The 13,674-nt window shown below is 42.5% G+C and overlaps 1 protein-coding gene across 1 annotated transcript in view; it reads left to right on the forward strand.

Annotated features, from left to right (window-relative positions):
- Positions 1-4,446: 4,446 nt before the first annotated feature.
- Positions 4,447-13,674, forward strand: part of TNFRSF1B (TNF receptor superfamily member 1B) — a 30,652-nt gene continuing 21,424 nt past the window's right edge. Inside the window, exons 1-8 of the mRNA XM_040084819.2 lie at positions 4,447-4,574; positions 4,697-4,906; positions 9,922-10,012; positions 11,519-11,644; positions 12,274-12,429; positions 12,532-12,625; positions 13,053-13,327; positions 13,528-13,638. Coding sequence (XP_039940753.1) covers positions 4,835-4,906; positions 9,922-10,012; positions 11,519-11,644; positions 12,274-12,429; positions 12,532-12,625; positions 13,053-13,327; positions 13,528-13,638 — 925 coding nt within the window. The 5' untranslated portion in view covers positions 4,447-4,574; positions 4,697-4,834. The remainder of the gene's footprint in view (positions 4,575-4,696; positions 4,907-9,921; positions 10,013-11,518; positions 11,645-12,273; positions 12,430-12,531; positions 12,626-13,052; positions 13,328-13,527; positions 13,639-13,674) is intronic.

A 13,674-nucleotide genomic window follows, 5' to 3' on the forward strand; every position in this document is an offset into this window, starting at 1 on the left:
ATTTCTGTCTCCCTCTCTGTCTCTCCCAGCCTATGGGCATAGTAATTCTGTGATATGGTTTTGGTTTCTTTCTTGGAAGCCACGGCTTTCTTGAGAGAACTGAGTTCTCTGTCAGCTCTTCTCATTTTTCAGTCTGACTCAAAATGTACTTTAGTTTTGAAGCTATTATGGGGCAGTAAAAGACATTTTATACAGATATTTTTTGTTACATTAGTTATTTTATCCCTTTATGTAAGGCAGGAGTATCAGTTTTGAGATAATGAAAACAAAGGTATAAGATTTTTTTATCCACATAAAATTTATCTAAATTCTATGTAAAGAAGTACAAATTAAGGTGTGTTATCTTTATTATTAACATGGTAAGCTTTTCTTTCTTTTTTTTTTCCTAATGGCAACCTGTTTTAAGCCATTGCTACATTTTAACAAGTGTGCAACAAGAGCTTTAAACCATCTTTATTGTTGATCACAGTGGACGAATATACAAAGGTAAATTGCTGAATCAAGACAGCTCTCAGTTCATGTTCTCAAGAGCACCTGCAGTGTAGTTAATCCATTGAAGTGACAGAATTAAATGGATTGACAAATACTTAATACTAAAAATGAGAAGTGTATGTGCCAGCAAATAAATATCAGTACCAGAGTGGCACAGAGGGACAGAATTTTGCCAGTCTGTGGCACAAATGAGGTTCTATTTCTTCTTCCATGTGCAATTTCAAATACTGTGTCAGCTACAGCCAGTTCAAACCGATGGCTGGCTGTGTGATGTATCTCAGTGAGGTCCCATTGCACCAGTCCTGCTCTCCCTCCTGTCTGTCCTCTTCGGGCTGTGGAAGGATTTACTGACAAGTTCAGTATGTTGGCTTTTCTTACAGTGCCTAAAATCATCGGGATCCTGTGTGTTGTTACTACAGTGTCACTCTCCAGGATACCCAGGAGCTGAGCTCTCCGATGGCTAAAATCCCCTAATAGATCAAGAAAGGCAGCAAGAAAGAAATTCTTGGCTTTCTTCTTCTCCATTTTTTGCTTTCCTTCTTTTAAACATTTTTTTCATTGCAGGAAATGCCTTCATTTCTCTTCTCTTTTTAAATTTGTACCCCCAAGGTTATGTAGCATGGATCTCAACCAGCCCAGCCTTTGGTACTCCTGGGGCTCCTCGTGAAGTTTTAAGCTCTGGCATTGTTTCATCTGGCTAATGAGCAAAAATTTGGTGATTTTTTGATTTTTTTTTGTCAGCATACTGCTGATAAAATGCTCTTGATGCTGTTTCACTGGTCCTAAAAGTATGAGCCAGACACAGTTGGGTGATGGTAGGGGTTATCTTTATAAGGATCCTTATAGCACACAAAATGCTGGATGGAAAGTGCCAAAGATGCACACGTAAGAAAGTGGATACAATTTTTATGTGTTTAGCAAATTAGGATAACTGACAAGAATCCCCAGTTAGAGGCATAGGTGATGAAGTAACTCCCCCTGGTTCTACCCTTTTCTGAAACCCTCCACCCTCTTAGATAGGAGCTAAATTGTGTTTATGAAAATGTTTCTCAGAGAGCTGGTTTCAACCTTGGCTCCCAGAGAGCCTAACCTTGGACCCCCAGGGCTTGGAGCCACTAGGGAATTTATTTTGTCTTTCTATCTAATAGTGGGTAAAATGCTAGCTATGAATACAATAATAGGCTGCAGAGCTACAAATATTTATGTAAAGAATATAGAGGATATATAAAGGCAAGAAAGGCAAAAATCAAGTTGGCATCACTCTGAATAGAAACACTAACAGACACTGAAATACAGATCTCAGACAAGGTATTTTAATATGTATCTTTTTAAATTTCATAGTCTCTTATCTGTGACAGAAGTTTAGAGATGACACTTGGTGGGGTTTTTCTTTTCCTCTTATACAGCTAGATATATATTAACTGAACATAGGTATTTAAAAGCAGAAGAAACCATGGTAAAAGTACAACGTGAGACTAAAATCAGACATTTCAAACTTAGAAAATGTCATGAGTACTTTTGCTTGAACACGTGTGTACCACTGCTCCTTCTGGAGTGTTCCATTGCTGCTTCCTTTGCTGGGCTCTCACTGTTGGAGCACAGTGAGCAGACATTGCTGAAGGCATGTTTTGGGCACATGGTGGAGACTTTCCCTTGTGGCTTACTTGGCTCTCTTGCTCCAGGTATCAAGTGGCATCTGAACAGCCCCTGACTTACAGGAGGTTTTCTGAATTAGTTAAAATAGAAAATGCCAAGAAAGCTTGTCTGAGGGCATTGCTACCTGAAGCAAAAAGTGATCAAGATGTCAGAGACAGATGCGTGTAATCAAATAAACATTATAAATAATAACAGCATGCTCATGGGGGCTTCCCCTTTTTTTCTGACAGACATTGTGCTTTGATGGAAGACCAGAGAATCAGGGCTTGGTTGTTTGCTTCTATTTGTTCTGTGTTGTTTTTTTTTTCCATATTAACATAGGATTATATTCAAGGAAATAGAGCCACCATGTAGAGAACAGTAGCGTGGGTTTGTTATAAAATGGAGGTGCTTCTTCCAGTTACTGGTAGGGCTTCTTTTGGAAAGCCCCTTCTGTTGTATTTGAAATCAAAACACACAAAGTCTGAAAAAGCGCATTCTCTTGGAAATGCATACAGGCTGTGATGTTCCTGTGAAACAAAGTCTTCACCCTCTTTGTTGATGTTGCTTTTATTACATACTTGTAATAACATTTTGTCATGTAACAGCCTTGCTGGAAAGCCAGCAACAACAACAAGCACTTTCCACTTCCTATCCTCATAAATATCTCGTTCAATCAAGAAAAAACTTATGAATTAAGAAGTTCAAGGAAGGATGGCAGCTGGGAAGCCTGGTTTCACTTTGGATGTGTAAGTGGAGCTTTTCTTCTGAGGAGCACCGAGGAGCCTTTCCCTCAGTGAGTGCCATGAACAACTTGTCCCTTTATCCAAGTCATCTTGATCCATGAACCTTTGTAAAACTTAATGGCATTGCCCTCTCAGACAAATTTGAATGAAGTTATCTAATGGGTTAAAAAATTATTGATACCGTTCATTAAAAAGGAACTAATAATATAAATATATATTAAAAAAAACCGCTTAGTACGCTTGTTTCAGTCTTACTTCCTCTGGAAAACAGGTCAGAAAACTCTCCCTGGTGCCAGTTCTGGGAAAGTCAGAGATTTTACACAGAGATTTTTTGTACTCACATAAATAATTGTTGCATCATGTCTCCTGACTTCTGCAGAGTAACTTATATCTTCCAGGCTCTCTGTGATGTTGGTGCCTGTCCTTTTGCTAGAAAAGCTTGGATAGGGCCTGATAAGAGAAAGAAAACACAGAGGGGAGGGAAGAAATACAAACAGATCTCATCAATTGTCCTGACTGCTGTGTCATTTGAAACGGCATTAATAAATATGCCATTGCCTAATGACATATTACTGAAGATGACGGTGTGTTCCAGCCCATTACTCTAATCAGGAAAATCAAGACTGTAATAATTTGGCATTGAAATTCTTAGTTGTCTCTAGACCTATAAGCACACCTACCCCAAGAGCTGCCAAGAGAGCTAAGAAACTTGAGCTGAGAGAGCTTAGAAGCTGAGCAGCACCCTGGCAGAGCTAAGAGAGGAGGTTCACTGTGTGTCACATATACCATATGCAGGGTGCTGAAAATGCCTGGGGTTTATGTGATGGAAATCTGGAGAAAGGATTCGAGTTAGTTAGAATTGTTGCAGCTGTGAGTTGACGATATTCACACAGGGTCCCTGTGAAATGCTCATCTTTGGTGCTTGGTTGTGATGGTCGTGAGGTAGCTGTGGATCTTCAGGAAAAATAATCGTTCATCTGAATTTTAATATTTTCTCATTTCTTTTGTTGTTGTTGATAAGGGTGAGAAGCAAAGAAAAAACAACCCAGGGGTGTGAGAATTCAAATTGTCGCTGTTTTCCTGTGTACCTCAGAGGGTTTTCAAGGCGCTTTGCCTTTTTGAAGTGGCTAACCTTCACTTTTCACAATACTTGGGCACTTAAGGAGGCTTCATGACATCTTCAACCAACTGAAATATCCCCAGGCATCAGAACAAAAACCATCCAGAGTAACAAATGAAAGTGAGTGAAATGATGAGCAGCAGTCCTAAGGATGATTTTCATCAACAGGAATTAATTTCTCTTGGGATTGGAGGAAAGGGAAGGTTTCTCAAGGGGCAGGTCTGTAATATGCTGGTGTTTTAAGTGGCAATGTGTAAAGCCTGGATCTTAGAGGAGTCACCGTGGTTGAGTGGAGCCTTCACCCACTCATCCAAACAGCAGTGAAATGACTGTACTGAGAGAATTAGTGTTTCGTACTGGGAACTTCCTTGAGGCTTGGTTGCAGCTCTTGAAAAAGTGACAGCTGGCTGGGGCTGGGCTTGGACTTGTGCCTGGCCAAGGCTTTGGGGTGGTGAAGTGCTCTCTGAGGGCAGCCCAGATGACTCAGGAGCCTATGCACAGCCAGCCGTGTGCCTTGGGGGACAACCTTGATTCTCACAACCGACTGGCAGAAACTGACAGCATCAGGACTAGATATTGAGGCAGTTTTGCTTTGTTCTGTTTTTACTTTTCTCTTTCGGGGCAGCCCCCCTCCCCCTTCCTTCTAAATTATCTTCTCAACTTGGTTGAGTCTCAAAGCCTGTCTCCTGCTTGCCTTGAACAGCTGGAATGTCTCTGGACTGAATGAGCAAGCAAGGAGCATGACTTGGTGGGACCCTGGAAGGGTCCCAGCCTCCAGGAGGAGCAACCCATCCATCTCACCTGCAATGCTGGGAGCCAGGGACATTTAACACCACCTCAGATGGCTGCCTGCAGCCTGCCTCTGGGACTGTGGCTCCTGCTGCTTCTCCAGGATGTGCAGACAACTCCACAGGTAAGGCAGGGAGACACCAGGATCCTGCAGCTACTCAGGGAGCAGGAGCCTGCTGAGGTCTGGGGCACATGGGGCTGCAGAGCCATCCTGCTCTTCAGCTGGGTGGTGGAGTGTTTGTGCAACACAGGGGGTTAAAGGTAAAGCAGAGCTCTCAGGAGATAAAGGTATAAAGCAGAGCGGCCAGGAGATTTTGCCCTCTCTGGGATCTTTACAGGCAGGAACGTGGGCTGTGAGCTATGATCTGCATCTTGTTGGCACTGCTAGAGCTGCTGCAGCTCCAGGCACATCACAGCCAGGGAGTGAGGAAAGGTTTGATGGGGTGGGGGGCTTTTATTTTTGCCTGCGTGTTCGGTGACAAACACATTGCTTGCAGAGTTTGGTTCAGAGGGCTGCTGCCCACTCTGCTGATGCAAGTCAGGAGGGGCAAAGTGAAAGGTGTAAAGGCTAAACAATAACAGACCTTTCTCTTTACACCCCCACCCTACTGACACTGACTTCCTCATGAATCCACTACTATTTCTGAATCAAAAATCACTTTAAATACACACAGCCCACTAGCTGCACTCAGCTGATGCTGTAGATGCACACCAGCTCCCTGTTCCAATCGTATCAGGTCTTGTGGGTTTGCTTCCACCCCAACACTGCCACTTACCCCCTCCTCCTGTGGATCATATGGCAATGAGCCCTCAGCATCTGGCATAAATCCAGGTGGTTTCCCTGACTGACACTTAAAAGTGCACATTAAAAAAAATAAAAAGGTCAGGCACAGAGAGACTGCGCAGGTAAAGTCAAGTAGGTGAGTTTTGCATGCAGCGTTGGATTGGAAATGAGCCATATTCCGTTACACTGGAAATCCAAGCATGTATTAGCCTCAGACACCTGTCTGTACAGGGTAACTGAGTAATCCAGCACATCACTTGGGCTGCCAGATTTTTTTACAAGACACTGACTCCAGTTAAATCTTTGAAAATAGCCAAGTTCTGTACCCTCTTCATAGACATTTGAAAAAGATCCTCCTGGTTCTTTTGGTAAGAGTAGGAGTTTGCTCTTGTGTCCTTAGTTGTAAATTCCCCTCCCACATTGCAAGTTTGGTTTATTTTCCCTGGGTTATCTCTCTTCCAGTGTCTCCTTCCCGAAATGCAGAAGGATAAATGTTCTATGGGTCTGGAGTTTGTAATCCTTGCTCACCAGAGGAATGTTTGGGAGGGCATTCAGATAAGCTTGTCCAGTGTGCTCAATGCAGACTGCTTTAGGAGGAAAGCCAGTAGAAACAAAAAGATGATACTTTTTCTCTTTGAAATCACTTTTGCTGGTTTGTTCAAAAAATGAGTGGGGCAGAGAGAAAATCTGGTTTTTGATACTCATTGTCAATATTCAAACTCACTGCAAAATTCTCAGTGACCTGGAATAAATACAGAGAGATTGCTGGGATAAGCAGCTGGCTTTGCACTGTTCTGCCTTGCCTCTCTCACAGCAGTACTTGCTCTTACTGCTAGTGGAGTACAAGTGATACTGTCTAATGTCAGCAAGTCACTGTTTACTGGTCATATTTTTAAACCATGTTCCATCTTACCTCAGTTCACAGTTTGGGTTTTGTTTCTTTTTATATTCAGAGAACCCTCACTTGTTGATAATGTCTTTACTATTAAGCAAATGAAGCTTGACTACTTGAAACTGTAGAGTATCGGCTTTTCCTGTTCTGTCAGAATTTGGACTGAAGCTTGACAGACAGTTAACTGTTTTGTTGCAGTATTAGTCAGTTCTAGAATAGCCACTGCTGGTAGATTTTTTTTTTTACTGTAACACGCTTTCTTCCTGACTTACAGCTCATTTGTAGCAAGCTGATTTTCTTACTCTGCCTCACAATCACTTTTTCTCTATGAGTTCAAAAAACCATAAATAAATGAGTCAAACCTTGTCCTGACTGAATTGCAGAGTAGCCCACTGAATTCAGCACCACCTTTACAACTGCCATTATTTAAATTGGAATAGCTAACATTTTTGTAGAAATAAGGAAAGTGAGAAGAGCTGTAAAAAGCCTATTTTCTAAAGCAAATTCTCTCAAGCAAGTGTTGAAAAACCCAAATACTTCTGATGTATATGTTTGCTTTATTTAATTGGTCCTTGACCTGCAATGCATTCAGAAAAGGAAAAAAAAAAAAAATAGTTGACTTGCTGGGTCACTGAAAGCTCTAAACCAGTGCATCCCTGTGCATGCCGTCACAGAGCAGTCCAAGCAGGACAGGAATTGTCTTTCCTTTCACAAGATCTATTCCAGCTCCTGCTAAACCCAAACCCTTTATTTGAAGAGAAAGTCCGAGAGAAGGATAAAGAACTACTGTCTACCACAGCCACATGCCTTACTCCAATACGTGTGTGATCTTCCTTGAATGTTCAAGGGTTTTTTAATAATACACATTAACAAACAGAACTCTAAGTTCTAATGGCAAGAGCAGATGTTATTGAGATAAAACTGGTACTTCTTCACTGACCCCTTAGGGAATCCTGGGGACCCACCTTCCTGCTGTAAGAGCAGAACTTTGCATCATTGTGTTGCTGTTACAGGTCACATTAGGAGTCAACCAGCTTTAGAATTTGGAGGGGAAAAATGACAAGAATGGGGGCATGGTGACTGAGGCTGAGCACTGACATGAATGTTATTTATCACTGAAAGGATCTATACTAATTTTTATCCTCATGAAACACCTCTGCTGAACAGATGGTGACTTACAGGCATTTTGCTTATGGATTAGAAGTGATGGGGTCATCAGAAGGTGGTTTCTCAGTCACAGACATCCTGCTGTGATTTGTTAAAATGGATTCCTTTCACAGCAGAGCACCTGGGCTTTGGCTCAGTAACAGCACAGGTGGCTACAGAGCTGTGCTTGTAGCTGGACACTTGACAGCAGCAGTTAAGGAGCCACGGATGATTTTTATAATGTACAAAAGGCCGTAGTGCAGAGCTGCCCTCCTGTGGAAAGGGGGAAAATAAGGTTGAGTACTCTCTCAAATGTATATCTGCATCATTTGTTTAGTGTGTAGGCCTAGTTCATGCAGTGATTCATCACTGCACTACCACCAGGTCAAATTCCTAATCAGAACATGCACTGCTGGAACCAGGAGCAGAATCTACTAGTAAACTCCTGATTTTCATAATCTTGGCAAGGCAACTTTTTAAAAAGCTGTTCTCTCACATTTTTCCCAGACATTACTCTTTTATTTAAACCCCAAACTAGACAATTAAATAAGCCATTAGCTTATGTGCTGCATAGGTAATTCAATAATTCAAGGCTTGCTTTTTAAAATTTAAAATTTCTTTTAAAAGCCAGAGTTGGTTGCCCAGGAGAACCAGGAAGAAAAGGTTAAGTATTTGTGATGACCTCCTGCAGCTCTTGCAGAGAAACTAATCCAGGCTGACTGAGCTACAGCCAAGATGCTATTGTTTCTTAAATTTTCTTTATAGAAACAGTTAATTCACTAAGTAGCTAACTCACTAACTCACAACTGATCTTTTGTGTGGTGACTTCTCATTTCCTGTTGTTCTGTCTAGGCTGGGAGCTCTAGCCCAGGGCACCCCTGCACACAGACGTGAGGAGATAACATTTCCTTTTCCTCCAGCCCAGGGCTTCCTCCTCAGAGCAGGAAAACACCGAGTGCACCTTTGTAAACGTGGCTTGAGTCAGGCTGAGCTGGCACAAACTCCTGCTCTTGCCTCTACAACCAGCCACAAAACGTGCTTTAGGGAAGCCCAGGGGTTTTAGTGCGGAGACGTGTCAGAGTTCTCAGCTCTGTTACTGGACCTCAATGAAATTTAATGGTTTTGGTATGTTTCTGTTTCTTGATTTTCCTGTTAATTTCTTCCTTGACTGAAGGTTCCTGTTTTCGGATGGGAGTTAAATAATTTTTTTGTTTTGCATATATTAGACAAGAGAACAGGCTGTGAAATGAGTTAGGCAGTGAGATTCTGCACGGTGCACAAAGGCAGCAAGTGTTATTTCAAAGCCCAGTGGAAAATTCACTGGCAGAAAGCAAATTGTAGAATTTCTGAGATATTTAACTGCTCTATTGCTATTGTGTGGGAAAATCTCTGGCAATCTGCTTATTAATTCTTTACGAAAAAAAAAAATCACTGTTCATACATTCTGGTAAATACTGAAAATGAAATTCAGATAACAACATTTTTAGGGGATTCTTAAGGGAGATGCCAAATTCAAAAATCAAATTTTCTCATCAGAACATTTGTAGCACTGTAATTTCCCAGAGCATGTAGTGGTCCAGCCATAAAAAACCTAAATCTTATTATGTACTTCTTGTTACAAGTTGTAGCTGCATCTCATTTTGTAAGCTAATACCAAAACTATTACGTGGTGGCTTTTTTAAAAACTAAATAAATATCGGTTATGTAGTGTTGAAAGGTTATTTCTGAAAACCTTCACTCACAGCAGAAGTGGGATCAGTTATTTGAATAAGGGCTTCATTGTGGGAGCGTTTGCAGCATTCTTTCCAAGGCAAAATCCTCTTGCAGGATTTGTCCCTAAATGATAAGTAAAATAATTTATTGGTTTATAATCGACATTTGGCTTGCTAAATTCAAACAGTATGACTGCACAAGTAACAGAAAACTTGCTGCAAACAGGAATGACCTCTGTGCATTGCACCAAATCTATGTATATTTAGATGATGCTGAATATGGCATCACCTCTTACTCCAGTGTACACAGAGCTGGAAATCTGTTACAGATGTTAGGGATTTTGTTCCTTTTCCTAAAAAAATCCTTAATGCCGATTAACATGAAATCATTTTAGGACATTTTTAAAATTTGCTAACTGCTGCAATGTTTCCAAAGGAAATGCAGACAATAATTTAGTCGCTTTAGGGATACTTGAATTTTTGAAAAAACTGTGGGCTTTTCCTTAGTATTTGCAACTGCCATTGCTTGAGGCAGGCATTGGGATCTGCTCTAGTGCAGAAGTAGTTGTTTTCTAATTGTGTCTTTTGTCTCTTTCAATTCCTAGACATCATTAACCCCTGCTCATTCCTGTGATACACTAGAGAATTGGTTCTACGATGAAGCTTCACAAAGCTGCTGTTACCAGTGTCCCTCAGGTATGTTCATCATTCAGTCAAAGTTACATGGGGCTCTTCTCATAGAGACAGTAGGAACCCTGTGTATCTGCAGAGTTGTCTTTGTCCCTGAAGAAAAGGGCAGTTTCAGGAATCCCTGCCTAATTTCGCTCCAGATGTGAATCTGTTCTCCGCTGTCTTGCTCCTGTGTAGCCTGCATGCAAACCAGATAACATAACAGAATTTATATGGGATTTTATCACTTCACTTGACACTGAAGTAGCCAGGTCAAAGAATTCATTTCAAACTTGCCCCTGGGTGTGAATTAGCACAGTGAAATTGGGCTGAGTTTCTTCTCAGAGATAAAAAAAATATAAAATGAAGGTATGGAAAATCTGACATTATTCTCGTAGTAACAACAGTTTAGAAAGTGTCTCACATGAGGGAGGGAACAGGCCCTTGTCAGGGGACACATTAATCTGTGCTAGAAGCTGGGGGTGACTCAGAGGCACATGAGGTCAGCACCAGGAAAGGCCTTGGTGAGACAAGAGTTCTGGAAATGTCTGAAACTGCCCCATTGGCCAAAACCCCCTCAGTGGATGGGTGTTTTGTGGTACTTCACCGCCATCTGTGTCTTCTTGCAGAAATCTTTTTCTTTTGTTTTTCATAAAGGAAATTTCTGAGCTGTATTTGTGTTCTGATCATACAGGGGGCTTTAGTGTTTGATTGCCAGCATTTGCAACCAGTTCCATCAGGATTCCAACTGGGACATCCTGTCCTGCTGGCCAGACCACTAGAACCCTTCAGAAGTTGTATATGTAAATCAGAGCAAGGGATGGAGAAAATGGTCCAATAAAAGAAAAAATGGGTGGGAATGTGGCTTTGACACTCCCAAGAAAAGCTCTTTTGTTCTTCAAAACCATACTTTGCCAACGCTCCTGTCGTGAGGGATGTCCCAGTGAGGTTGGGTGAGAAGCAGAGATCTGATTTACACCAGGCTGAAATGAGCCACCAGCATCCACCAGTTCACCTCTGCTGATTCTTTATTGCCACGTCCTCACATCAGTCCTGGACTCCTCCACAATAAAAGTTATAAGAATCCTTTTCCACCTTAATCATCCACTACTCCTTCAAGCAATAACCTGTTCATACCTGCTACTGTCTCAGCTGCTCACTGCGAAGAAAGAGGAGTTTTTCTAAAAGTCCTCTTAACCAAAGGAAGGAAAGAAGGAAACATGAAATTCAGTTCCCTGGGAACTCAGTAATGGCAGGACAATGGCCCTCGTGGAGACTTGGTTGTCTTTTCTGTCTTTTTCCGGCTGTCATCTGCCCATTCTGCAGCAGTCCTTTCCAGCTGGGATTATGTCCTGGCCCTGTACCTTAACCCTTGAATGGGAAAGGCAAAAATGTCCTAGAGAAACCAAATGACTAAGAGAAGACTGTGGTAATGCATCTAACAGGTAAACAAGCAGACAAGAACATTTCAGGGTGTTTTTCTGCCCATTTTGGATAGGTATCTTGTATATTTTGGGGTTTTTTTTCCTCCAGGTTATATTAAAAAGAAAGCATGTCCTCTGGATCCAGCTGAAGACTGCATGACATGTGGACCTGATCAATATTTGAACAATGCATTCCCAAAGCCACGATGTGATGCCTGTGTGTCATGCTCAAAAGGTTTGCTTTTCCCCGCACATACCTCACAGTTACATTCTCGCTCTGTATGTTTTATTTAAATTTCATTCATTTAGAATTTCCACAGCAAAATTATCCATTCTTGGTTACTGAGTCAGACAGTGAGTTACTGGGTTACCTTGCACTTCATCCATGTTACTTCCTCTGTGACCTGGGACTGCCTAAAAATTCTCCCTTCCAATACCATCCCAGCCTGGTTTCTGCTTTCTGGCTTATATTACAGGCTCTTATCTACAGGCTTCTCTAATTAATCATGACTTAAATTACCATCATTTGGCTTTAGACTGAAAGAGGGCAGGTTTAGATTAGAGAAGGAGTACTCCCCTGTGAGGGTGGGGCAGGCTGCCCAGAGAAGCTGTGGCAATGTCCAGGGACAGGTTGGACAGGGCTTGGAACAATCAGGGGCGGTGGAAGGTGTCCCTGCCCATGGCAGGGGCAGAGTGAGAGCAGTGATAAGCTCATCTTCAACCCAAATTAGTCTGTGATCATGAAGAGGGACAGCACATTTTCTGCTTCCTGAGCCTTACAACCAGTGTTGCTCAGCTGTGGCCCCACTTTACATTTCCCTTGCAAGGTGCCCCTTTGTCACTGCGTGTGTTTCTTGCCCCCAGAGCCAGACCTTGTGGAGAAGCAGCCCTGCTCCTTCAACTCCAGCCGCACGTGCGAGTGCCGGCCGGGCCTGTTCTGCCAAACCACGGTCAAGGACACCTGCACACGCTGCCAGCACCACTCTGCTTGCAAGCCTGGCTTTGGAGTCAAGATCAGGGGTGGGAATTCCTACCTGGCCAGTTTATCTTTCCTGGTCCTGGAAACAGGCCTGGACCTGATGCATTTTATTTGGTCAGTCCTCAGTCATTATTTTTATTTAGGCACCTCAACAAATGATGTCACTTGTGAAGAGTGTCCTCCTGGGACCTTCTCTGATCAAAACTCCAGCACAGACATCTGCAAACCCCACACCAAGTAAGTCTGTGCTATCTCAATGGGGCTGACTAATTGATTGAAATTAATAAAGGATGAAATTGGGTATGTCACTTCTGGTGCGAAGTATACAAATTCATTGTAGAAGCAAGGGAATCGCTTTGGGCTCGTGTGCAGAGGTTAGAAGGCCTCTCTCTGTCTCTGTACCTGTTGCACAGCTCTGGGCTGGAGGAACAAGGGAAGGAAGGAATCCTGCTTGCCTCATTTTTAGTTTACTAAGTCCAGGGGAATTGCACACCTGTGTGAGTAGCAGCTTCAAGCCAAGAATTAATGCCACAGGGATGAGAAGAATAATGACTTTTACACCAAAAGCAATAATTGCAGTTGGTACAAAAATGACCAAGGGGATGTTTGTCACGTGGAAAACACTTGTACCACAGCAATGATACCTGTTCTTTTTCATTCCCAGCTGCGCCAAGTTGAATAAAGTAATGCTAAGGAAAGGAAATGCCACACATGATCAAGTTTGCCTGGACCAGTTGCCCACTTACCTCACCCCAAGCACTTTGTCCGTGAGATCCAGCAATGAAACAAGTAACTCTGACCTGAGGATGTTTAAGGAGAACCTGGTGACCTCTGCTAGTGGTGACCTTCTAAGTGTCACAACAAGTGAAAATCCCAGTTCAGCTCCTGAGGAGAAATCTCAGGCTCCCACCTCAGCTAAGGAGGAGATGACAACAGGAGGTAACACAGCATTTACTCTCTTTAGCACTTCTTATTTGGAAGTCTCTTTGGTGAACACGATTTTTATGTGGGAACTTCCTGCAAATCCCCTCTGACTTGTGAAATGATGTCTATGGTCCTATGTTCAAACACATGGATCTACTCAGGGTTTCCCCTCTGCCCTTTCTCAGCCTGTCCTGTGCTCCCTCTCTGTGCTGTAGGTGTAGTGCTTTGGGCAGTGGTTGTCTCTGTGACAGTGCTTCTTGGGGGCATGCTGATATTTTGGAAACGGAAGGTTTGCAAGAAGCGGATCCTCGTCCTCAGAAGAAAGCGTGAGTTCTTCAAGCTGTAACACGTGATGGGCTGTT

The sequence above is a fragment of the Hirundo rustica genome, chromosome 22 (assembly GCF_015227805.2).
Source record: "Hirundo rustica isolate bHirRus1 chromosome 22, bHirRus1.pri.v3, whole genome shotgun sequence".
Classification (NCBI taxonomy): Eukaryota; Metazoa; Chordata; class Aves; order Passeriformes; family Hirundinidae; genus Hirundo; species Hirundo rustica.